Here is a 24,443-nt window from a genome sequence, read left to right as displayed (position 1 = left end):
CAAATATCCCTCTCCCTTTTTCTTTTAAATGTTTTTGTTTTTTGTATTTTACAGAGAGAGGAAGGGAAAGGGAGAGAGAGAAGCATCAATGTGAGAAACACTGATCTGCTGCCTCCTGCATGCACCCTACTGGGGACTGAGCCCACAACCCTGGCATGAGCCCTGATTGGGAATTGAACCAGTAACCTCTGGGTTCCTTGGTTGACACTCAACCAGAGCCACAGGAGCTGGCAAATATCCTTACTTTATTCCCCTCCGTAAAGGAATGGTATATCCCAAGAGAACTTCACTAAAGATTAAGAAAGAACAAAATCTGACCACAGGACCAGTCATGCTTACAAAGCAGTGATTTCTGATCCTGCTGCCCCAGTGATTTGGAGCTGGCAACTAAGATGGGGTTTGGGAAGGTCCCTGGAAAACTGAGGCAGCTCCACGAACCCATACATAGGAGTCCAGAGCTATGTGGACGCTATCCCAGCACCAGAAGAATGAGGGGTAAGCCAGAATGCCAATTCACTAATTTATAACAAGAAAAATAGCCACCATGGGGACTTGACAGTCAATCCCCTGGTCAGTCCCTTCTCTATATATAGAAAATACAAATTGAAGCGAAATTATGATATGTTCCTACGGAACATGTAGAATCAGAGATGTATAACGATGGCAAAGCTAGGACAGCCATATGCATTCATCTGTACGAGGATATTCTAGCCATAGGGACCAGATACACAAGTCCTCAGTGTTTGTGGTAAACTGTTCCTCTAACCCCCACTTTTAATAATGATGATGATGGCTAGTAGTCATTGAACACTGGGCCCTATGCTAAGCATTTCTAAGCATTATCTCAGTTTATCTTCATACTACCTTCACAGAGAAGATAACTGTTATTATCATTACCATTTTCTAGATGGGAAAACTGAGGCTGCCCAAAGTATGTAAGAAACTTCCCACGGTCACATCGTCCAGTGGTAGTTACCGTGTTTCCCCGAAAATAAGACCTAGCGCATGGAAAGATAAGACATCCCCTGAAAATAAGACCTAGTGCAACTCTGGGAGAAAAAATTAATATAAGACACTGTCTTATTTTCGGGGAAACAGGGTAGAATTTGGATCTAGGCCTGTTTCACGCCAGAATCAGAGCTCTTAAGCCACTAGGCAAAACTGTTCCCCGTTTTCAGAAGGTCCACTCACCTTCAGTTGTGACATTCCATCTTTAGTCATTTTATCAGTTGTAACTGAGTTCTAGATGTCTCTCTATGCCCATATGCATGGTGCAGCAGCAGAAGCTCTGGAGTCAGATGGCACCCTTACTTCACCATCTACTTGCTACGTGACAACTGTGGACATTGTCAGTGCTCTGATCAGATCCGCCTGAAGTACCTCTAGGTTTTGGTGTATGCTTGATTCTGACAGTTTGCATCTGTGACTCTTCAGGCTGAAACTGCCCTCAGGGAAACTTTTACCTGTGATCACAATCCTGCTTGGTCTCTCTCTCTCTCTCTTTTTTTTTAAAATATATTTTATTGATTTTTTACACAGAGGAAGGGAGATATAGTTAAAAACATCGATGAGAGAGAGTCATCGATCAGCTGCCTCTTGCACACCCCCTACTGGGGATATGCCCGCAACCAAGGTACATGCCCTTGACCGGAATCGAACCCAGGACCCTTCAGTCCCCAAGCCAAACCAGTTTCGGCCCTGCTTGGTCTCTTTCCTTCCCTATTCACTCACTCTCTGGCTGATTGCTTCGGGAGCACATCCCTAACAAAGAACTAGGAGATGAATCGTAATCTTAGGATTTCTTTCTGGACCCAACCTGAGACAATGATCTGCAGCAGGGAATACCAAACTCAGTTTGCCACCTGTTTTGGTAAATAAAATTTTCTTGGAATACAGCTATTCTCATTCACTTATGTACTGTCTGTGGCTGCTTTTCTACTAAACATCAGTGCTGACTAGATGTCAGAGAAACTGTATAGCCCACAAAGCCCAAATATTTACTATTTGGCCATTTTCAGAAACAGTACTGACCCCTGATTTACAGTAAGTCTAGTAATACTTATTACTCACTTCTCAGGGTTGTCATAAATATTAGGTTAGAAAGGGCCCACCCAGCACATTCCCTAGCACCTACCAGGTGCTCAGCTTGTTTGTTAAAGTAGAATTTAACATAGGTACTCCCCAAGTTGTGGGTCCTCTTTTTATTTATTTATTCTTCAAGTATATTTTTATTGTTTTCAGAGAGGGAGAGAGAGAGAGAGAGAGAGAGAGATCAATGATGAGAATCATCAGTGATCAGCTGGCTTCTGCATGCCCCCTGGGGGTTGAGCCCAAAACCTTGGCACGTGCCCTGACCAAGAATGAAACTGTGACTTCCTCGTTCATAGGTTGATGCTCAACCACTGAGCCACGCAGGTCTGACTGGGTCCTCTCTTTACATCTTGGGAATAATGCCTGGAAAGTTTTCCTTTTTTATTTTTAGACTTTTCTCCCCTCTCCAGAAAAGAATATTTTTCTCCCCTTCCAGTATAGGAGATCGTAAGGCAGTGTTATTCTCAGCATGAGAATCCGCTGTGGGCTTGCTGAAACTACAGACTCCTAGGACCCACCTTAGACTGACCCTGGAGGGGGTCCAGCTTTCCAGATGATTTAGATGCACACTAAAGCTTAAAAAAAAAATCAGATCTATGGTAAATCTATACATAAATGTAATGGCTTAAAAGTATAAAATTCGAGTTTTTACTTCTGGGAGGTTAAGGGGTTTGGAAGGACTACACAGAAAACCTTGAATATACATGGGCCTTTTATTTTGTCAGGCATTGTTATGGGTATCTTTCATACTCATTCAATCATCTTAAAAACCCACTAAATAAGTAATCTCTTTTTATTTTTAAGGCTGTGAAATGGAGGCACAGAAATTTAAGTATTTTTTCCAGGACTACATGGTTAAGATTCCATGATTTTGCCCATTATTCCACAGCTAAGATTACATGAGCACAGATTCCAACAGAATTAGCTGCCTCCAGGGTCCAGGTTCTTAAGCACTAGGTTATATTTGCTTTTAGTTCTAGGAATATTGTTTTTTAAACTGAGTATGGTATGCACATACATATTAGATTTATCATTTATAACTTTCATATACTGTATTCCAGATGACATGTATATGAAATACTTCTTTTCTTTTTTTTTAATATGGAACGCTTCACGAATTTTCGAGTCATCCTTGCACAGGGGCCATGCTAATCTCTGTATTGTCCATTTTAGTATAGTGCTGCCGAAGCGAGCACATGAAATATTTCACTTAAACATATAAATGCTTTTACAAATACCAAAATAAAAACTGGAAGGAATAATTGGAAGGAATCCCGTTGCTCAATCAAACTTCTCTAACACGCCCCTCCCCAAGGCTGGCACTGGGACAAAGCCCTATCTTGCAACCTACCGGTAGTACTTTTTCCTCGAATCTCACCAACCTCGGTGGCAATATCCCCTCTGACCTCAGAGGGCGCTGTCCTCATCACTGCCAGCGGGGCATAACACCGAGTTTTCGAGTTTGGAAAGTGGCAACTCCCTCCAGGTGACAACAGCTCGCGGTGCCCATTGGCGCAGACAGAAAGGCGGTATGCACTGTGCTCGGGATGCCTGCACGTGCCTTATCCGACGGGAGCTCGCAGTTCCATTTCTAGAAGCGACTCCGAAGCTTAGGACGGGTTTACGACCCTTCCTAAGTCCTAGAGCCAACCAGCATAGGGACTTACTAGATCCTCCGAGCTCTCCAGTGCTGGCGGCTGCCTCCCGAGGGCGCGGAACAGGGCCCCGGGCCACCTACCGCGCCCAAGCTCAGAGAGATTGCCGAGTTGGAGAGGGGGGACAGGGACCTGACTGTGGGCTTCCGTTTGCCCTGACTCCAGATTCTGAAGATACTGGATCTTGGCCCCTGACCTGGGCATCCTCAGTCAGGGGCGGACAGACGCTAGGCCAGCGGACGGAGGCGCCGAGGCGGAGCCGGTCCAGTCAGCTCCGCCTGGGCCGGGCTGGGCTGGGCAGCGCCGGGACTACCCACCTAACACCAGGATACGGTCCTCGGGCCGCAGCTCCGGCTCTAGGAGGGCCCGGAAAGAGGAGAAGTCTCCGAACCACTCGTAGGGGGCAGAGTCGGCCGCGTCCCGGTAGCGCTGGTCCCAGTACTGGACCTCTCGGTACCCGGAGTTGTGCTCCGGTAACTCCGGCCGGGGCTCGGGGGCCCCGGGAGAGGCCATGCTTGCCGCCGCGGGGCCTGTAGAGCAGGCGGCCGGCACCTTTAGGGCTGGGCTTGGCTCCCCTGCGAAGCCGGTTGGACGGTCCTGCCTTGGGGGCGTGGCCTCAGAGTCCCCGCCCCCAATTGAGGTTGCCCAACATAAACACGTGGAACTTCCGCCCTCGGCTGAGCGCGCAGCGAAGAATCTTCCGGCTGTCCAGACTCTGAAGCTTCCGACTGTACTTCTCACATCTGAGAACCACACTCGTAGTGTCAGACTCACTCTGGTTCATTACGGTCCCTTTTCATATTTTCAATTTAGCCGGCTTCTTACATTAAATGGGAAATATTAATGAAAGGTCCGTTTCTTCCCCTTTTTGAGCACCCGGAAGGCTCTGAGGGGTGGCAGGAGGGGGGCGTGGACACAGACATGAATACAGATATGATCAACACCGGCGAAGTGTTAGACTGGGCCGGGAGGGATGGCTTGAGGGGGGAGGAGACGGGGGAGGGGGAGGGCCGGCCAGGAGTGATGTTTTTCTGGGCAAATGTTCCATCCATCTGAGCTCCTGGGTACCCAGGGCTAAGGATATACGGAAGAGTAAGACCATTCCTGCTCGTAGGGAACGTGCAGTCCATCAGGAGAGACCGATGTAGAAGGAGTACATTTTAGTGTAGGAAATAAGGACCCGGGCAACTCGGTTAGGACACCGGCGCCCAGAGCGGAACCTAAGTGCCAAAGGGTCCGGTTTCCAGGGTGGCGGGCCCATATGAACGGTGCGCCGACAAGATGGCCGCGGGCGTAAGGAAACGCGCCCGGGCGGGACCCCCACCCCGGGTGGCGGGACTCTGCGAGCAGTGGTTGCGGCGCGCCTGGCAAGAGCGGCGTCTACTGCTGCTGGAGCCGCGTTACACGCTGCTGGTAGCTGCCTGCCTCTGCCTGGCGGAGGTGGGCATCACCTTCTGGGTCATTCACAGGGTGGCATGTGAGTGCGCCGAGGGGGAGGGGAGTGGAAGGGAGCGGAGAAGGCGGGAGGGAGGTGGACTCGAACGCCCTACTCAAACCGGGACTCAGATTCGGAGCTCAGACCCAGACCCCAGGTCCACTTAGTCATCAATTGCAGATCCATATCTTTTACCCCAAGTTCCAAGCCTGCTCCACCGAAAACCAAACCCGATCTGATAATCCCTCCCCCATGACGAAAGGGGGGACCCTAGAGATTGGTCCTCTGCCCTGAAGGTACAGCCCGCCAGCCTGGTGTCAAAGACCTGGGTCTGTGTGAATATCCTGCTGCTGCTGCTGCTGCTTGTCTCTGTGGCTTTGTACATGTCACTTCCCCAGCTGGGTCTCATCTGTTCAATTCTGGGGTTTATTTATTTTTTTTATTTTTATTATAGTTTTTAATTAATGTCAAAGATAAAGGGAGAGGGAGATAGAAATACCAATGATGAGAGAGAATCATTGATCTGCTGCCTCCTGCCCATCCAACACTGGGGATCGAGACCACAACCCGGGCATTGCCCCCACCGGGAATCACTGAGACCTCCCGGTTCCTAGTCAGTGCTCTACACTGAGCCACGCCCGCTGGGCCTGACTCTCTTTAGAGCTGGAACGTAGAATTCAAGTGAGGCCAGTACTAAAATGAGTTTGCAGAAGTTGAGACTAGATTATAAAGGAGTCCGTAAGCTGTGTTAAGGAGATAGCAGTAAAGTTAGTGGTTAAGAATCTAGGATCCTATGAATTCCAGTTTCAGTTCTGCTCTTCCTAGCTTGCTGATCTTGAGCTAGTCACTTACCCTCAATAATTCATAGGTTCCTCTTCTAAACTGACAGTAACAGAGTTTGGTCTTTATCTTAACAGCCTTAGGGAATCGTTGAAGGATTTCAAGCAGAGAGACATGATAGGTTTCTACAATAGGAAGAGCTGATTGCAGGATGGCAAATATATTGTGGTGAGGTGAACGTGACATCTGGGAGCCTAATAAGGACACTGTTACATCATTGAGGCTAGAGATTATGTTAGGACCAAATTTGCTATATAATAGTTGAGAAGGATGAGACAGTAGAGATGTGTAGACAGGACATAGTAATGGGGGTTGGAAATGAGAGAGAAGGAAGTTTCAGTTTTGTGACTTGGGCAACAGAGAGGTTGATGGTGCCATTCAGTGGAACTCAGGAAGGGGAGCAGATTTAGAATAGGTTATGAATTCAATTAGAAACAGTTTGAAATGCCTGGGTTCACCCAAAGAATGTCATGTAGGCAGTTAGGTAAGTGGTTGTGATAGAAGCCCTGAGGGTGACCTGGAACTCGGTGCTTGGATGGGTTGGATGGGTTGGGGGCAGACAAGTTTTGGACTCAGAAGTAACCACACCGTCCTTTCCTTTTCCAGATACAGAGATTGACTGGAAGGCCTACATGGCTGAGGTGGAGGGCGTCATCAACGGCACCTATGACTACACCCAACTGCAGGGTGACACTGGACCTCTTGTGTGAGTGGGGAGAGTAGGTTCAGCAAGGATGTGAGGGGCTGACTGGAGATAAGGCGGGGTATCTGGTCCCAGATTCACGTTCCCCCTCCTCTTTCAGATACCCAGCCGGCTTCGTGTACATCTTTATGGGGCTGTACTATGTCACCGGCCATGGCACGGACATCCGCATGGCCCAGCATATCTTTGCCGTGCTCTACCTGGCCACCTTGCTGCTTGTCTTTTTGATCTACCACCAGACCTGCAAGGTGAGTCCACAATACCAGGACCTGGGTCTCCACCCTGGGAGGGCCGAGGTATGGTGATGGCTCAGGGTTGGTGAGCTGACCTTCTTCCCCTCTGTGCCCACCTCTTAGGTGCCTCCCTTCGTCTTTTTCTTCATGTGCTGTGCCTCTTACCGTGTCCACTCCATCTTCGTGTTGCGGCTCTTCAATGACCCGGTGGCCATGGCGCTGCTTTTCCTCAGTATCAACCTGTTCCTGGCCCGGCGCTGGGGCTGGGGTTGCTGCTGTTTCAGGTCAGCATCCCTCCCTTCTAGTCCCCTTTCTTACTTTTTGTATTTCCATCACTTTTCCCCTACATTTCTGCAGCAAGGGCGTGGCCAGACAATGTGGGTCAGTTAGGTCCCACTAGGTGAGTCCAGGATCTGTAGAAAGGCTCCACTCCACCCCACAATTCACAGTTGTATTGGAGTCGGTCATTCATATTCCTAATATTCAGTATATATTTGTTTGCTCAGTCTGGGCATAGAGACTAGGTATCTATTCCGGATCCCCAGCTTCCTCCCAGGCTACCTTCCCCTCCCTCCCGCAGCTCTGAGTGTGGGCCCTGTCTCCAGGTTGCTGGTGCTGGGCTCATGGAGCTCTCCTGGAACACATACCCATCCGCGTCCTGCAGCTCCGCTGCCCAGCACACCGAGCTATCCTGCAGCTTGGTGGTGGAGCGGAGGAATTGCCTGGATGGTGGGGGTGGGGGTGCATAGCCCTGGAGCTGATTTCCACCCTTATCTCTTCTCCGCACCCTAGCCTGGCAGTCTCTGTGAAGATGAACGTGCTTCTCTTTGCCCCTGGATTACTGTTCCTTCTCCTCACACAATTTGGCCTCCGTGGGACCCTCCCCAAGCTGGGCATCTGTGCTGTCCTACAGGTACTCCCGCCTCTCTCCTTTTTAAAGATGGCCCCCTTCCCTCCTTGAGACTTCTTCACAGCCAAGAGGCAAGGGTTTTGGAATTGATTCTGGACTGGGTAGCCACTCTCTCTCTGAGCTGTTTTGTTTGTTTGTTGCTGTAATATAAGGATGTTGATCTAGATGGTCTCTTAGGGCCTTTCTAGCTCTGCCCATTAAAGCACTGTCATTACCTGCCTCCTCAGCTTCCTTTTTGGCCCCAGGCTCTGACGGTGGGGGGGGGGGGCTAGAGGAGGAAGGGGGGGCTGGAGGAGGAAGCGGGGGGCGGGCAGGAGTCCTCGGGAATTAAGGAACCTCTGAGACCCACACCGATTCCCACTCTCCTGACTGGTATGAGGCTGGGGTGGGCCTGGGCAGCTCTGCTGACATTGCATCCATCTCAGGTGGTGCTGGGGCTGCCCTTCCTGCTGGAGAACCCCGTCGGGTACCTGTCCCGCTCCTTTGACCTTGGCCGCCAGTTTCTCTTCCGCTGGACAGTGAACTGGCGCTTCCTCCCCGAGAGCCTCTTCCTGCATCGTGCCTTCCACCTGGCGCTGCTGGCCACCCACCTCGCCCTGCTCCTGCTCTTTGTTCTCTGCAGGTGGCACAGGTGAGAACGGGGAGCAGTGCCCAGGGCAGATGCAGGGGAAGGAGTGAAGGGCCTGGGCCTTAGGGGCTGCTTAGGGGAGATGTTGAGCTCATGGAGGTGAATTTTAGAGGTTGGCCCAGGATGAGAGCTTGATGAATGTCTAAATGGCTTTTCCCAGGACAGGGGAAAGTATTCTGTCGCTGCTGAAGGATCCCTCCAAAAGGAAGGTTCCACCTCAACCCCTCACACCCAATCATATCCTTTAAGTCATGAGAAGGTAAGTCTTGCCCTCTCCAGGTGCAGACAGGGTCCTGGTCAGGTGGCTCTGGATGGCTGGTGACCTGGGGGGAGGGGGGTAAAAGAGGCACCAGTAATAGCTATAGGGCCCGTTCTTAGAACTCCTGCTTCGCACCAAACACTGTGCTGAACATTTACATATATGAGCATATTTATTCATAACTTCAAATATCATTGTTATGAGCGTTCATCCACTGCCTGGTGCTGTGCTAACATTTAAAGCTTACAGGAGACCCTGATATAGGAAGTATTTTTATTATCCTCATTTATAGCTGGCAACATTAGGGCTTTAAGTGGTTAAATAATTCACCGATATCACCCAGCTAGGAAGTGATGGACTCACCAGGCTTTATGGCCCTAGGTATCCCTGTCTCCACCTCAGATTGAGGAGCATTCCAGAGAGGTTAAGAAACGTTTTCAGCCAAAGCCGATTTGGCTCAGTGGTAGAGCGTCGGTCTGTGGACTGAAAGGTCCCGGGTTCGATTCCAGTCAAGGGCATGTACATTGGTTGCGAGCACATCCCCGGTGGGGGGTGTGCAGGAGGCAGCTGGTCGACGTTTCTCTCTCATCGACATTTCTGGCTCTCTATCTCTCTCCCTTCCTCTCTGTGAAAAATCAATAAAATATATATTTTTTTAAAAAAGGTTTTCAAAGATATGCATCTGGGAATGGTAGAGCCAGGGGGCTATCTGATCCAAATATTGTTACCCCTCTGCTTTGGAACCTCCCTGCCCGGCCCCAGCCCCAGCCCCAGCCCCTGGCCCTTCTGCTCCTGCCCTTGGCCTTGACCACTGCATACAGATAGTGTCTACCCTCTTCACCTCCAACTTCATTGGCATCTGCTTCAGCCGTTCTCTCCACTACCAGTTCTACGTCTGGTACTTCCACACACTGCCCTACCTCCTGTGGGCCACGCCTGCACGCTGGCTCACACACCTGCTCAGGTACTGGCTGGGACAGCCTGAGGGAGGGGTATGGGTTAGGGTTAGGGACCGTGGAGGGGCCTAGAAACTGGACAAACTCTGGAGCGTATTTCTCATCTCCAGGTTGCTGGTGCTTGGGCTCATCGAGCTCTCCTGGAATACATACCCGTCCACGTCCTGCAGCTCCGCTGCCCTGCACGCGTGCCATGCTGTCATCCTGCTGCAGCTCTGGCTGGGCCCCCAGCCTTTCCCCAGGAGCGCCCAGCACAGCAAGAAAGCCCACTGAGATCACCTCTGCCCCCTTCTCAGGGCCCTGGACGTGGATGGACTCTGCCCCTCTCAATAAACCTTACCAAGTCCACTTCTGTGCAGCCTACATGGAGGTGCCTAGACTAACCTGTGAGGGGTATGCATGAGGCAGATAACTCATTCAGGCAGTTTTAAGAGGCACTTTTTTTTTCTTTTCTTTTTTTTTTTTACAGAGAGGAAGGGAGAGGGACAGAGAGCTAGAAACATCGATGAGAGAGAAACATCGATCAGCTGCCTCCTGCACACCTCCTACTGGGGATGTACCCGCAACCAAGGCACATGCCCCTGATTATAATCGAACCTGGAACACTTCAGTCCGCAGGCCAATGCTCTATCCACTGAGCCAAACCAGTCAGGGCAAGAGGCACTTTATTGCATAGGATTTGGGGGCTGTGGCTCTCTCCTCTTTTACCGAACTGTACAGAGCTCAGAGGGAAAGGAGCTGGGGTGAAAGGAGCGGGAGAGAGCACAGGCAGGCACTTTCTGTGGGAAAGAGGATTCTGGAAGGGGATGAGAAGCAGTGGGGGCAGGCTGTCACCGTCCTACCCCTTCCTGGCACCGAGAAGCCGGCCTGGGTGGCAGTGACTTGACTGTTGGGGGCTGCCAGCCCAGCAGTGGGCAGCCTTCACATGTTGGCCGGGCTGTAACACAGCAGGTGTAGCTGCAGGTTCTGGTCCCAGTGACGCAGCAGCAGGAAAAGACCCCGGGCTGCGGCCTTGAGCGCGGCCAAGTCAAGGCCATCGGGCAGGTGCTGTGCCCGCAGCCAACAGTCCGCCTTGGCCGCTGCCAGCTCCCACTCGCCGAAGGCGGCCGCACAGCGGTGCTCCAGCCACGCAAGTGCCACTGCGGTGGCCCAGGTCCGGCCCCGCAGGTCGGTTCCACTCGGCCCCTCTGCCCCCTCTGAGGCCTCGGTGTCTGAACCCTGCCCACTGTCCACCTGGCCGGGACCCTCGGAGCCTGAGCTGGGGGTCGGGCTGCAGGAGGCCGTGGCACTGTCTCCCTGGCTGACCCCGGGGCCCAGAAGTGCCCAGGGAGACGAAGCCGAGGTGGGGCTGAGGCTGGCGCGGTGCACGGCGAAGGGCGAGGCACGGCACAGGCGCTCCTGCGGGATGCGCACCGCGGTGCAGAAGTGCGCGTCCAAGCGGAAGGAGCCCGGTGCCTCCTGCAGTCGCACCTGAGGAGAGAGGAGGTGGGGGGAGAAGTGAGCTGAGACAGCGCCCTGGCCCTGCAACACCACCCTCCACCTCCCGAGTCCTCACCAAGGGCAAGTAGTCATGGCTGCTGCCTTCGCTGTTGCCGTCGCTGGCCTGGCCTGTGTTGGGGCTGCAGAGTCTGTGGCTGTCTGGGCCTCTGGGCTTCCGATGGCCCAGGCTGAGCTTTAAAGGAGGCCGAGGGGGCACGGTGGGAGGGCCTCGGGGAGGGGCTGCAGAATCCTCCCAAGCAGACTTGGAGCTGTCGTTTTGGTCTGGGTCTGAGCCACGTGCCGGAGAGAGTCCCTGAAGGCCTGCGATGGAACCAGTCAGCGCCAGCGGTGATCCCTCAGCTCGGTGCTCCCTGCCATTGGCCCAGAGCTGAGTGTTACCTTTACACTGGACAGCTGTGGGCGGAGCTGCATCTAGATGGCCCTGCGAGGCAGGAGGGGTGCCTGGGGGCTCCACTGGCTCTGCAGGGGCACAGAAGACAAGGCAGTGGTTTGTCCGGGCGTGTGGCCAGAGAGGTGAGGGCCAGCACCTGAGAGGACACTTGGGAGGGACTCTACCTGAGCTCCGCACCTGCAGGGCTAAGGGCAGGACTTCCCTACTGGCAGCGTCCACAGCTACGGGGCAGGTGAAGCAGGAGGGGGCGGAGCTGACCTTGCTTGTCTGAAGGGCTCGGAGCCAGGACCTCCGGGCATGGCCTGTGAAACCAAGGAGCAGTTTGCTGTCCAGGACGGGGTGCACTCCCACCGCCCACCCTCTCCTTAGGGCTTCAAAGAAAAACACTTCAGTGTTCCCATAGCTTCTCTGTTCACTCTTGGACAGAGTAAAGTTTCTCAGGATCTGGACCAGCTTAACTCGCCAACTTTAGCAAGAAGTGGTTAAGCTGCCGAAACCGGTTTGGCCCAGTAGTAGAGCATTGGTCTGCGGACTGAAAGGTCTCAGGTTCGATTCCTGTCAGGGGCATGTACCTTGGTTATGGGCACATCCCCCGGTAGGGTGTGTGCAAGAGGCAGCTGGTCGATGTTTCTCTCTCATCAACGTTTCTAGCTCTCTATCTCTCTCCCGTCCTCTCTGTAAAAAATAAAAATATATTAAAAAAAAAAAAAAAAGTGGTTAAGCTGAATCCTTAATCCATAGTAGGGCTATGCCTCTTGGCCACCCAGAAATTCAATATTCTGGACACCATTCAGGAAGCGTGGACCAGTGCCTTTTCCACCCACTCATTTCAACACTGTCCAATAGAACTTCCTGTGAAGAAGGAAATGTCCTATATGTGTGTGATTCAAGCACTTGAAATATAGCTAGTGTAACTGAGGAACTGAAATGTTAGCTTTACTTGGTTTTAACAGTCTTCCTGAGTGACATTTGTTTTTATAAATATGGGCGCTAAAAATCCTTACAAGATCTCATTTCTCTCTATTGGCTGCTAAGAAGCTTGCCAATTTTGGGTCACATACTTGCAAAGGCACATAACCTCATGGTGTGCATCCTATATAATAAAAGCCTAATATGCTAAGTGTCCAGTCATCTGGTCATCCATTTAACCAATCAAAGCTTAATATGCTAATGATATGCTAAGACCACTCAACCATTAGCTATGATGTGCACTGACCACCAGGGGGGCAGACACTCTGACCGATAGATTAGCTTGCTGCTGGGGTCTGGCCAGTCGGAACTGAGAGAGAGGCCAGACATGCCCTGGAGCCCTCCCACAGTCCCTCCCTGGCTATCAAACCTCCTGTGTCCCTCCCTGGCCCTGATGGTGTACCAGTGGGGTCCCTTGGCTGGGCCTGCGCCTTCTTGCAATCTGGGATCCCTAGGGGGATGTTGGAGAGCTAGTTTCAGCCCACTCCCACAGGCATAAAAGGCTAACATGCAAATCAACTGAATTGTGGGACGACAGGTCACTATTATGTGCACGGACGACCAGGGAGCAGATGCTGAATGCAGGAGCTGCCCCCAGGTGGTCAGTGAGTTCAGCCAGAAGCTGCCAGAAGCTAGGCTCATGGCTGGCAATTGCAGTGATGGTGGCAGTGGGACATCTCCTAAGGGCTTTTGGGCTGCAAGAGAATGCAGGCTGGGCTGAGGGACACCCTCCCATCCCAGTGCATAAATTTCGTGCACCAGGCCTCTAGTATTTAATAAAACCTCATTCTCTTCCTTTGTGTTATTATCCTTTTTCCCCCCATTGCCCTGCTTAATTTCTCTCCTTGTAACTGTGGATGAGCCACATTTGTTTATGTGCAAGGTGATCTAAAGAGAGAGTGATCAAACAGACTCATACCTCTGCCACTCTGCCCCATACAGCCTCCTTGGGCCCACCAGCAACTCACCCCAGTCAGCCATGGTCTCAGCCCCTCGGAGAGCCAGCTGCTCATTGTCCCGAACCACAGACGCTGCTGTCAGCCGATGGAGTGCTTGGTCCCAAGCACCTTCTCTTTCGTGAGGTGACGGAGGCAGTGAGCCATCATCCCCAGGCCCCCAGAGTGTCTCTAGCCCAACACCCACCTCCCAGCACACAGGCTGCTCCCCACGCAGGGCCCGGATCACCACGTGGCAGCGTGGAGCCTGCGGAGGCAGTGGCACTGCTGGGGGTGCAGATTCCCCATCAGAGGGCACAGCCGTGAACAAGAAGGGGGGTTCCATCAACATGTCCCAGTCCATGGGCGCTGGGGAGAGCAGGTTTCCTGAGGAGACAATGGCAGGGATAGGGGGTGTGGTGCCCTGGGCTCGTCCTTCCAGAGGCCTCCATGGTGTCAGAATTCAACTCTCAGCCAACCTTTACCTGAGTCGTCCAGGCCTTGTCCCAGCTGCTGCCCAAACTCAGGGCCTGGCCCCTCCGGTGCTGCACCCAGAGAGGGGTGCCGGGGGCGGCCAGGGCCTGGGTTCACCTGGCCGGGGGGCGATGAGAGGCTTCGGCCAGCCAGAGCCGCTCTGCGTCGACGGTTCAGCACCTCGGCACTCAAGGCCCCAGTCTGCAGGTGACAAGGGGGGTCCATTGGCCAAGGAACACAGAGCTCCTGGCCATCACACACACACACACACACACACACACACACACAGCTTTCCCTTTTACTGAAACCCTGAGTGTGGTTAGGAAAAAGGCATGGCTCCCATGGCCTCTGGCCCCCTCCTAATTATGCCACTCTACACCCTATATCTCACTGGAGGTTACTTGTCTTGTTTGTTTATTTGTTTGAAATATATTTTATTGACTTTTCACAGAGAGGAAGAGAGAGAGATAGAGTTAGAAACATCGATGAGAGAGAAACGTCGATCAGCTGCCTCCTGCACACCCCCCTACTGGGGATGTACCTGCAACCAAGGCACATGCCCTTGACTGGAATCGAACCTGAGACCTTTCAGGCTACATCCACTGAGCCAAACTGGTTTCGGCAAGTTACTTGTCTTTTTGTTCATGCCATGTCCCTCTTTGCCCGGCTCACTTCTACGTATTTTTCCAGATGTGGCTCTTGCTTTCCCGGCTCCCTGAGACAGGGTTAGTCACCTTAAAACTCTAAGTCCCCACAGCACCATGTCCCTGAGCTCATCCCCGTATGTTGCATGGCATCATTCTAGATTTACCCACCCAGCTCTTCAGCTAGACTTAACGTAACCACTGTACCATGTAAGCATACAGCAGATGGCCAAGAAGTGTGGCTGGACATAACGGTAAATGGATGTGGATTGAGTCTCACCTTGACTGGTGCCAGTGGGGGTGGAGGCAGGGGGCAGGAGCGGGAGCCTGCAGGTTCTCCCCAGGCCAGGCTGCGGCAGCCCTGCTGAGAGGGGGGGTCCAGGGGAACACTGCCCTCGGGGGAGCCAGGGCCCTGGGAGCCAGGGGACTCACTGCTGCCTGCGGAGCCTGGGCCTGGCTCAGGGCTGGCAGAGCAGTGGGTGAGCACATACTGCTCCCTGATGTATGAGGACTGGAAGATGCGACGCCATATGGCTGTGTCAGAGGAGGGGTTCGGTCCAGGGTCCGTGACTGGGTCCGTCAGAGCGTCGGTACCTAATGGAGGCAGAAGAAGGAAGCTCGCCCTGGCCCCTCCTCCTGCTCATACTTCCAGCACAGCCATACACCGGCACCCAGCACTCACTCTGCTCCGAGTCCCCGGCAGCCCAGAGGATGGACAGCTCTCCTGGCACAGTGCCTGTTCCCAGCGGCTCCGAGGTGCCAGTGGGCTCAGTGCCAGCGCTGGTGGCAGAAGGCACCTCCTCTGGCGATGGGAACATGGAGCCACCCAAGCTCTGCCAGCCAGACTCTTGGCCCTAGGGAGGAAGATTCATTGGGGGGAAAACAGATTGTCGTTCTATGCAACCTCTTTCCAAACAGATTTAAAAGATGGCTAACTGCAAGAGGCAATAAAGTTAATAAGCCAGAAGGGAAAGCCCAGTACTAGGGAAGGAGGAACCATCCGTGCTAACCATAGGGTTAATAGAGCTTCTGTGGCTGGGCTCCAGGTCTGGCCCTGAGCTTCCTGGCAACCAGGCAAAAGGGCAAACAGGCCGTTACCAAAAAGAGAGATGCACGCTTAGTTCTTCCAAAGGGAGAAAGCTTTCCATAATAAAAATAACTATCATATCTCTGACTCCTACTACGTGTCAAGTATTCTACCAAGAGTGTGTATATTATGACCTCGAATTACAACAACCTTATGAAAAAAAATGCCTTTGAAGAAATGGTGTTCAGAGAGGTTAAATCACTTGCCCAAAATCAAATGGCTAGTACCTGAGATTTCATCAGGCGTCTTCAAACTACGGCCCTCGGGCCACATGCGGCCCGCAGAGGAGTCTGATCCGGCCCGCCAGGTTTTTTGGGCAGTGAGCGCAGCCGAGGTGTTACAGTAGGAATTAGTAGTTCATATAGTCCGGCCCTCCAGCTCTCTGAGGGTCCGTGATCTGGCCCCCACTTTAAAAAGTTTGAGGACGCCTGACTGTGCTGCGCCTGTCCCTGAGTGTTACAGGGAATAATCGGAGGGTACCTTCTGTAGGGCACTGAGGGAAGTAGTGAGCAAATTGTGACCAAGATCTCATAGCAAATGCTGGAGCTGTTCTCTGTCTGTGTGGCTTAGTGACCCGTGGTAAAAGCCAGGGCACCACTTTAAGGACAACTCAGTGGAAGACCTAAAGCAGAGGCAGGTTGCAGTCCCCTTGGAGGGCCCCGTGCAGTCTCTGAGAAGGCCTGGAGGTAGGAGGAGAGTCTGGCAGAGAGGCACAGGAAATGGAAGAAGGATTTGGAGGAGATGCAAGGGCTTCAGCCATCCCAGGCCCACTGCCCGCCCCCCAGCCCAGGCCTACCCCAGGCAGGTGAGGCCGGAAGCCATCCACCCTGAAGAGCGAGCAGTAACCGAGCAGCTGGTCCCCAGGGTAGAGTGCTGGGATCTCCCGGGGGGTCAGCAGTGCCTCCACCGAGTCTGGCACAAACCAGTCCACAGAGATGTCGCTCAGAGCAGGCTCCAGTGCCTTGCGCAGAGCCCGCACCAGCTGTGGGGAGCGGCCATGGGGGGGAGAGAGGTGCCACTCAGCGGACAGAGCAGATAGGCTGCCCTTCCCACCTGCCTAGTCTCTGGCTGAGGGGAGCTGGGTCAGGCTGGGGTGAGGGGAAGGAATGGGGGTAGGAACAAGCAAGGGGAATGAGAGCTCAGGCCTCAGGGCTGGGTCTCTCTCTTGGCCTGAGCTCTACCATGTGAATGAGAAAAGGCTTATCAAGGATATGACTCAGTACCAGGACACAACTGAGAATAATATTTGGGGGGTGGTCAGAAGCCATGCTCCCCTCACCTTCAGCCCCTGAAGCATCCCACAGCAACCCCTGTGGCTCCTCCCCTGATAGGCACCTCCAGGGAGAGTCGGGATTGGAGTCGGGAAGAAGCCAGGAGACCCCACAACAGAACCGGGTTCTGCCTCGGACTCAGTGCAACTTGGGAGAAGAACTTAAGGAGTAGGGAACAGGGCCCAGGCCCAAGCTCACCATGGGCTGCAGCCTCTCCCCAGGCCTCGGGAAGTAGGCCTGGCCCCTGCTGAGGGCAGACAGGCCCTGGAGCAGCTGGCGGCAGGCAGGCCCCAGCCCAAAGGAGAAGCACCTGGTGAAGGAAGGGAGGCAGTTGTGACCTTCAGAGCCTTGAGGGGGTCCACCTCAGTCACCTGTCTCTGCCCACCTCGTACCTGGCTGCCCCCCTGTGCCACCTCATGAGCTCCAGGGCTTGCTGGGTCGTGGTGGCCGTGGGCGAGGCGGCCGTGAGCAGGAACAGCTGCCGAGGGTGGGCCCTGTGCTGGGGCTGCCTCATGGCCCAGTCCAGCGCGGCCAGCACATCTGGGGGACCTCCCGCAGCCTGCAGGGACTCCACGCTCTCACAGATCACCTTCACCGTGTCCTGCGGGGAGAAGGCACCGGCTGAGGGAAGCGTCTCCACGGGGCCCCCAGACTCCTGGCTGCACTTACGTCACTGCACAGCCTGCTGTCGGGGAAGAGGGGCTGCGCGGCCGCGCCGAACATGGCCAGGTTGATGAGAGTCTGGGATGGGAGCGACTTCACGGCCAGGACAAGGGCATCCTGGGGAGGGCCGGAGAGGACAGGGTGAGGCAGGCCCCGGGGTGCGGGTGGAGAGAAAGGGACACAGATGGCCCGCCTCTGCAGGCTGTGTGTACAATGGGCCTGGATGAGGATCTGGGAGAGGCCCTGTGTGTGTGAGAACGGAGAGTGTTAGGGAGACATTTGTGTGTGTGACGCTGAAGGTGTATATGACTCCTGGCTTTGACATTAGGTGACAATCTATTATGTATGAGACAGGCCCTTGGAATCTGGGAGAGATGCATCTGTGTATGAGAAAGAGGACTTGTGTGTGTGTGTGTGTGTGTGTGTGTGTGTGTGTGTGCAAGCGCGCGCGCGCGCACGCGCGCGCTGCAGCCCACCTCAGACCCCCCCCAGGCATGCCCTCCGTGCCCCCAGACCACCCCCAGGCCTGCCCTCTGTGCCCCCAGACCGCCCCCAGGCCTGCCCCGCCGTGCCCCAGACCGCCCCCAGGCCTGCCCTCCGTGCCCCAGACCGCCCCCAGGCCTGCCCTCCGTGCCCCAGACTGCCCCCAGGCCTGCCCTCCGTGCCCCAGACCGCCCCCCAGGCCTGCCCTCCGTGCCCCCAGACTGCCCCCCAGGCCTGCCCTCCATGCCCCCAGACCGCCCCCAGGCCTGCCCTCCGTGCCCCAGACCGCCCCCAGGCCTGCCCTCCGTGCCCCAGACCGCCCCCAGGCCTGCCCTCCGTGCCCCCAGACGCCCCCACAGGCCTTGTGTGCTGCGGCGCTGCCGTCCAGCAGGAAGAGGAGCTCCCGCGTAGCTGTGCCCAGGTGTCCAGGCTGGGAGCTCAGGTCTGGGCAGAAGCTCAGCATCAGCACGGGGTTCAGCAGGATGTCCTTGTGGAAGCGTCGCTGCAGGAACCACACCTGAACACGGAGCCCAGAGTCACCCTGGGCCAGGCTGAGCGCAGCTCCCGCCTGGGCTGGCAGCGGGACTCAGCCCCGGGGTCTTTTTCTATCTCATCCGCCCCATCAGTCACCTGTTTGTGGTCATGGGAGTCAAGGCCCGGGCAGAGGCAGGTGGCTGTCCTCTGCCATGGCAGGCGGAGCCCCCGCTCTCTGAGACACAGCCCAGGGGGCCTGAATGGGCCTTCGGGAGACTCAGCTCCTTGGGATGGTGGTGGCGGTGCCGAGCGTTCTTACTGTGAGCAGAGCCCCCTACTCATCCCGACATGAGTCTGCTCGCCTGATCCTCCTGCACAAATGCACCTAGCCGCCAGGCCAGGGGCCAAGTCGGGCCCCCTGGCCACTGTACCTGCCGGTCCCCGTCACTGTGTCTCCGCTGCAGCCTCTGGAAATCCCGGCGGGCCCTCACTCGGGCTTCATATTCTGCTGAGCTCAGGCTGCCGGCCTCCAGCATCAGGTGCGGCTGGTGGGGCTCTGGGGGGAGGGCACACAGCTGTCAGGGAAGTCCCTGTTTCTGGACCCTAACTGCCCCGTCCTGCTGTGCAGCCTCCCTACACCACCAGGCCAGCGGTCGGCAAACTCATTGGTCAACAGAGCCAACTATCAACAGTACCACAGTTAGAATTTCATTTGAGAGCCGAATTTTTTAACCTGAACCTTCTTCTAACGCCACTTCTTCAAAATAGACTCGCCCAGGCCGTGGTGTTTTGTGGAAGAGCCATGTGCAAGGGGCCAAGGAGCCGCATGTGGCTCAGGAGCCGCAGTTTGCCGACCACGGCACCAGGCCCACCCTTACAGATGACTTGGTCCGTCTGACGAGGAGACCAGAAATCTATGCTTGAGAAATGCTAGTGATAGAAAAAAAGAAGAAAAAAATGCCACTGAGGTGGCCCCGAGGCTGGTCAGAGCCGGCCCGCCGTGCGCCCGTTCGCTCACCGCTGGGGTGCAGCAGGATCTCCACAGCCCGGTCACAGCGGTGGCCTTCTGCCAGGGTGACACAGATGGTGGCGGCTGAGCTGGCGTGGGGTGGGGCATCTGCCCGCAGAGTATGAGAGGGGCTCTCGAGGCCTGTAGGGGTGTCGAACTCAATCAGAGAAGGGGCCAAAATCTAAAATGCAGCCTAAATCGCGGGCCGAATGGTTTACTGAACAGTCATAAACTGTCATTGTGATGGAAACGCAGCGGAGTGCAGTGATGACAGCGCAGTGCGGGCCACATTGCAAGGCCTGGCGGGACGGATTTGGCCCGCGGGCCTTGTGTTTGACACATGTGCCTGAGGGGCAAAGGGGCAGGGAGGTGTGGTGCTCGCCCCACCCTAAGTCATCGCAAAGAGCATAAACACCCCCTTCCCAGACCATGGGCCCCGAGGGATCACGACTGATTCAGCTCAGCTCTCAGAACCTGTCACAGGCTCCAATGGACAAGGGGGGGAGGGTTGCATGGTTTTGTGGTTTAGGAGGCAGAGTCCCAGCTCTGTTCCTGGCTGGTCAACCCAAGTGTTGATTTAGCACCCTCCCCTACTTCTTGTCCTGGTCTCACCATAAGCCTCTCTCTTCCCATGGGTGAGTGGGGCGGTATGTAAATAAATGACACTGACAAACTGAGGGGTCCAGAGGATGCTCCCACTGTGAGACTGGGGGTCCCCAAGGCTTAGGTCCCTGTCTTCTTTTTTGTTGTTGTTGTTCTGTGTTCCTCCCATCCCTGAGCCTTGAATTATGTCCCAGTCAGCTGTGCTGAGAGGGGCACCCACCTGCCAGCAGGCACGGCCCAGTCACCAGCATCTCGAAGGAGAAGGTGTACGGGGCGGGGCAGCGGGCAGGGCCTAAGAACACGTCCGGAGGGGCAGCGGGCTCCTCCCAGGCCTGACCTTCCTCCTGAGGGCTGCCCACCCCGAAGCAGCTGGTCGGGCTGGAAGGGAGCACGAGGAGGGTCACTTGGCCACTCCCAAGGCCCCTAGCCCCTCTGGCTGACTGGCCCCAGCCCGTCTCCGCCCTGCCCATTGCCCAGGGCACCCTGCCAGAGCCCCCTCACCCGCACTAGACCCAGAGAAGCCGAGGGAGGGACGAAGAGAATCACCATAGGCCCAACCTGTCGTCACAGAGCCCCGGGGTTCTGGGGGGGCCCGGCGGGCCTGGCGGGGCCAGTGGGGTGAGCACGGAGGGCAGAGCCACATGCAGCACCCCATCAGGCCTTGAGGGCAGTTCCCGGCTGCTGCACAGGGTCACTGTCATGGTGCCGGCCGAGGTGATGAGGCCGGTGGGCAGCACCAGTGTGGACCGGGCCTGGGCCAGATCCAAGACAAGATGACCTATGATGAGTGAGAAAAGGGGTCAGAGGGGGCTGGGAGCAGAAGGGGATGAGGGAAGACGGGTGGGTGCAGGCACTGAGTCAGGGGAGCCTGGGCAAGGGGTGCCGGAGAGACAATGGGCTACAGCCATGGTCGGCAAACTGCGGCTCGCGAGCCACATGTGGCTCCTTGGCCCCTTGAGTGTGGCTCTTCCACAAAATACCACGGCCTGGGCGAGTCTGTGTTGAAGAAGTGGCGTTAGAAGAAGTTTACGTTTTAAAAATTTGACTCTCAAAAGAAATTCCAATCGTTGTACTGTTGCTATTTGGCTCTGTAGACTAATGAGTTTGCCGACCACTGGGCCAGTGCCTGGGTGGTACAGGATGGAGGCATGGGATGAATGGCGGTAGACAGAGAGGTAGATGGGTGGTAAAAGGATCTGGCTGTCATCAGGAAAGGGGGCAGTGACAACACTGCTAACGGAAGCTGAGGAGAACAGGGCATATTCACACCAGGCCAAGATTCTGGGGGACCCATACCCTCTGCCCCTCTCTATCCAACCCTTCCTAGAGGACCACCTTTGTGGACTGACATTCCCTGTAGCCCGGGACCCACAAATCCCTTGCCCGCTAGGAGTGGCTCCAGCACTTTCTACCCAAGAGGAGTTTAGGAGCAGTGATCTGCTCGGAAGCGGGCTAGAGGACATTGAGCTGTATTTGCATACCAAGCACACCATTTGCTCAGATCATAGTTTTATTTGACAAACCGGGGGGGCGGGGGGGGGGGGGGGGGCGGCCAGATGTGAACCGTGATAGGCAGGCCTTCCGTGGTCTGGCCCCAGACTACGCTTACAGCCCTACTGCACCTCACTGGCCCACCATCACCACTTATCCATTTCTTTCAGGAATACTTGCTGAATAAAAGGAGGGGGAGCTGGGCGGTAAAGAAGGAAGAGAGCCTGCTGCCATGTGGTATGGTGAGAGCAGAGTGTAGGTCCTAGCTCTGTGGCTTCTAAGTCGGTCCTTTGGTAACTCGTTTTGAGGAGCCTCAGTTCCCGCCCTGGGGAGGGGGGGGGGATGGAGGGGGCATAGTAACTGTGTCTCAGAGATTGTTGTAAGGAATAAATGACATACTATGTGCAAAGCATCTAATATGTAAGAGGCCACTGCTGCTATTTTTCATGACCTATACAAGGGAGAAGGAGAACAGCAATCGCATTCCCACCTCTCAGGACTCAAACAAAGCGATTCCAGTGAGTGGGCTTTGTGAAGTGTAAATCTCTATAAACACCGGGTATTTCATTGCCATCACCCAGGACAACTCAATTCCAAACCTTCGCTCACACCATTGCGCTGGCCTGGGGTGCCTTCCCTTCTCTCCTCCACGTCACCGCCTCCCCCTTCCTTTCTGTCAAATGCTGGCTCCCCTTCCTTCTGGAACATCCCTCACTCTGGCTTCTAACTACCTGCTGGGCATATGCCAACGCTCAGCACCACTGGATTCCGTCCCTCTTTTCACTCGGACGGACGGTACATCCCATGTGCAGAAACCAAACGAATGCACGCAAAGTAAAGAATGGAGTGTGAGCCATGGAACCTAACCCGGAGCGGACTTCCACCCCACCCCGCACTCTCTGAACCCCTTTGTGGCACAAGATGCAGGGACGTGGGAATGACCCAGACCCTGTCCCGGCTCGGGAGCTATGGCTCGGGAGTGATGCCCGCTGTGCCTGTCTCCTTGGCTGAGAACCCTGGGTCAGGCCCGGGTCACGCCCCCCAGCACCTGGCTCGTGTCAGCTGTGGAATAAAGGGATGAATCCATGAATTTAAACAAAAAAATAAAAATCGGTGGCTGGTGGGGGCAGGAGGAGGGGCGGCTTCGGGCGCGGGGCGGGCCCCAGGCTCACCCTGCGCGCAGCGGCGGGGCGTGGGGGCCCCGGGCGCGGGGCCTAGAGCGCGGCAGCAGGCGGCCTGCGCGCGGCGCCGGCTCTGCAGACGGAAGGAGACGCGCCGTCCGGCCGCCTCCGCCTCGAAGCTCGACACCACCTCGGCCTCGGCCAGCGGGTACACGAACACGCCTGGGGATTGGGGTGCACACAGGAGGCATCGGATCCCGCCCGGCCCCCGCTCCCACCGCCCCGCGCCGCCCCTCCGGCCTCACCGTCCACGGGCCGCGGCTGCGGGTTGCGGTAGGTGAGCCGGGCGCGCAGGCTCAGGCAGGGGCCGTTGGCGCGGGCCCGGACCCAGGAGTCGGTGAGGGGCAGCGGCGTCCAGCTGGCGGGGCAGTACAGGCCGGGCATGGCGCCTGGGGCGGGGCGGGGGCGCGGGGTGAGGGGGGCGCGGGCACCGCCGCCGGGGGAAGCCCGCCGCCTCCCCACCCGGGCGGGAGGGCGGGACCCGCAGGGCATCCGAGGCCGCGGGGGCTCGGGGGCCGCGGAGCGGGGCGGGGAGCGGAGGGCGGAGGAGGCAGCGGAGCAGCCCCGCGCCCTCGCCCGTTACCTGGGAGGCCGGGCGGGGCGCACCGCCGGGCGCTCGGGGCCGGGGCGCGGAGGGTTAATGATTAACCGGCGCTCGGGGCGCCGAGCAGTCCGGCCGCGGCTCCTCCGGGGGCGGAAGGGGGGGTCCCAGCTGTTCACCTCCCGCTCCCAGCCTCCCCGCCCCTACCTGCGCCCCCGGGCTCCCCGGTCCCCGCGGCTGCCAGCTGTCGGAAGGAGCGCGGGCGGGGAGGGAGATGCTCTGGGTGCGGAGCGGGGTTTAAAGGGCCAGCGTCCTCCGGGGAGCCCCCAGCCCGGCCGGGGACCGCGGGGAGGGGCGAGGCGGGAGGGGAGCCCAGGGCTGCGGTCCTTCTCTCCCGGCGCCTGCACTGACCTGGATGCGGAGAGACTGCGGGCGGGGTGGGCAGGGGCCTGGGGTGGGAGGAACGCGGTCGGGAAGCGGGAGGAGGGGGTCTCTCGGAGGCGCGGCCGGGGAAGTGCAGGGGCGGGGGCGTCCGTCCGTCCGTCCGTCCGGGCACCTCTCCCTGCAGGAGCCGAGCTGCCAGGGATGCCCCAGGGATCGTCCCCGCCCGAAGGCAGCCCCGCCTCACCGCCGCGTCCTCTGCGGAGTCCTGGCTGCGCGGGGCCGGGGTGCGGGGCCGCTGCGCCTCGGGGCTCTCCGCCTGGGCACCCGCGGGGCTCCGGCTCCGGACTCCCTCCGGCAGCGCCGCTCTCGGTCCGCTCCGGGGCGGCGGCCCCGAGGATGCTGGTCCCGCCCCCGATCCGAAAGGCCGCCCCCGGCCCGCCCCGGCCCCGCCTGCCGCTGCGGCGGGGCTGCTGTTCGCCGCCTTCCACCCCTGCCCCCCGCCCCCCTCTCCGCGTGCGGTGCCAGCCAGGCCCGCACCGCACTGCAGGGCCCGCGTCCTCCCGCCGCACAGCCCCCCGCCGGAGCGGGACCGGCTCCGAGGCCCCACCCTTTCTGTCCTCCGGGAAGCGGGGC

The 24,443-nt window shown here is 56.5% G+C and overlaps 3 protein-coding genes and 1 pseudogene across 13 annotated transcripts in view; 1 reads left to right on the top strand and 3 right to left on the bottom strand.

The window, feature by feature from the left end:
- The window catches only part of LOC118722596 (endothelin-converting enzyme 2), a 35,868-nt gene extending 31,537 nt beyond the window's left edge, over positions 1 to 4,331 (bottom strand). Inside the window, exon 1 of one of the 2 annotated variants that reach the window (XM_036444275.2) lies at positions 4,064 to 4,331. In XM_036444275.2, coding sequence (XP_036300168.1) covers positions 4,064 to 4,259 — 196 coding nt within the window. In that variant the 5' untranslated portion in view covers positions 4,260 to 4,331. The remainder of the gene's footprint in view (positions 1 to 4,063) is intronic. The other variant, XM_036444276.2, reaches the window with a different exon arrangement.
- On the bottom strand, positions 3,187 to 3,286 carry LOC118725032 (annotated as a pseudogene).
- Positions 4,332 to 4,995: 664 nt separating the features above from the next.
- Positions 4,996 to 10,136, top strand: ALG3 (ALG3 alpha-1,3- mannosyltransferase). Of its 3 annotated transcripts, none has more exons than XM_045583750.1 (9): positions 4,997 to 5,223; positions 6,628 to 6,727; positions 6,825 to 6,972; positions 7,081 to 7,241; positions 7,750 to 7,870; positions 8,293 to 8,498; positions 8,661 to 8,732; positions 9,574 to 9,718; positions 9,821 to 10,136. In XM_045583750.1, the coding sequence occupies exons 1-9, from the start codon at positions 5,028 to 5,030 to the stop codon at positions 10,091 to 10,093; spliced, it is 1,422 nt and encodes a 473-aa protein (XP_045439706.1). In that variant the 5' UTR covers positions 4,997 to 5,027; the 3' UTR covers positions 10,094 to 10,136. The 3 variants fall into 3 exon arrangements, with proteins under 3 accessions (XP_036303392.1, XP_045439706.1, XP_036303390.1); XM_036447497.1 differs by having other exon boundaries at positions 8,656 to 8,732; positions 9,821 to 10,058; XM_036447499.2 differs by lacking the exon at positions 9,821 to 10,136 and having other exon boundaries at positions 4,996 to 5,223; positions 8,661 to 8,754; positions 9,529 to 9,687.
- Positions 10,137 to 10,365: 229 nt separating this feature from the next.
- On the bottom strand, positions 10,366 to 23,909 carry VWA5B2 (von Willebrand factor A domain containing 5B2). 8 transcript variants are annotated; one of them, XM_045583748.1, is made up of 20 exons: positions 23,469 to 23,907; positions 23,131 to 23,274; positions 22,877 to 23,047; positions 20,760 to 20,991; positions 20,434 to 20,591; positions 19,620 to 19,751; positions 19,033 to 19,157; positions 18,489 to 18,644; positions 17,651 to 17,761; positions 17,374 to 17,582; positions 17,180 to 17,291; positions 16,507 to 16,692; positions 15,306 to 15,477; positions 14,904 to 15,217; positions 13,991 to 14,180; positions 13,539 to 13,892; positions 11,766 to 11,903; positions 11,589 to 11,669; positions 11,266 to 11,510; positions 10,366 to 11,180 (listed from the first exon to the last, which is right to left on the bottom strand). In XM_045583748.1, exons 2-20 carry the CDS (start codon positions 23,267 to 23,269, stop codon positions 10,632 to 10,634), a joined length of 3,774 nt encoding a protein of 1,257 aa, XP_045439704.1. In that variant the 5' UTR covers positions 23,270 to 23,274; positions 23,469 to 23,907; the 3' UTR covers positions 10,366 to 10,631. The 8 variants fall into 8 exon arrangements, with proteins under 8 accessions (XP_045439704.1, XP_036303378.1, XP_045439702.1 ...); XM_036447485.2 differs by having other exon boundaries at positions 20,772 to 20,991; XM_045583746.1 differs by having other exon boundaries at positions 11,589 to 11,903; positions 23,469 to 23,909.
- Positions 23,910 to 24,443: the final 534 nt, after the last annotated feature.

The sequence above is a fragment of the Pipistrellus kuhlii genome, unplaced genomic scaffold (genome assembly GCF_014108245.1).
Source record: "Pipistrellus kuhlii isolate mPipKuh1 unplaced genomic scaffold, mPipKuh1.p scaffold_m20_p_2, whole genome shotgun sequence".
Taxonomy (NCBI): Eukaryota; Metazoa; Chordata; class Mammalia; order Chiroptera; family Vespertilionidae; genus Pipistrellus; species Pipistrellus kuhlii.
This window is presented reverse-complemented; position numbering and strand designations above follow the sequence as displayed.

Coding starts and splice junctions, on each gene's coding strand:
- VWA5B2 (XM_036447478.2), bottom strand. CDS start 23,269: ATGCCCGGCCTGTACTGCCCCGCCAGCTGGACGCCGCTGCCCCTCACC. Junction 17,762..18,488: donor GCAGCGCCGCAGCACACAAG/GCCTGTGGGGGC, acceptor GGCCCTCCCCAG/GATGCCCTTGTCCTGGCCGT. Junction 14,181..14,903: donor CCCCACTGGCACCAGTCAAG/GTGAGACTCAAT, acceptor TGTCACCTGCAG/ACTGGGGCCTTGAGTGCCGA.
- ALG3 (XM_045583750.1), top strand. CDS start 5,028: ATGGCCGCGGGCGTAAGGAAACGCGCCCGGGCGGGACCCCCACCCCGG. Junction 7,242..7,749: donor TGGGGTTGCTGCTGTTTCAG/GTCAGCATCCCT, acceptor TCCGCACCCTAG/CCTGGCAGTCTCTGTGAAGA. Junction 7,871..8,292: donor GCATCTGTGCTGTCCTACAG/GTACTCCCGCCT, acceptor CATCCATCTCAG/GTGGTGCTGGGGCTGCCCTT.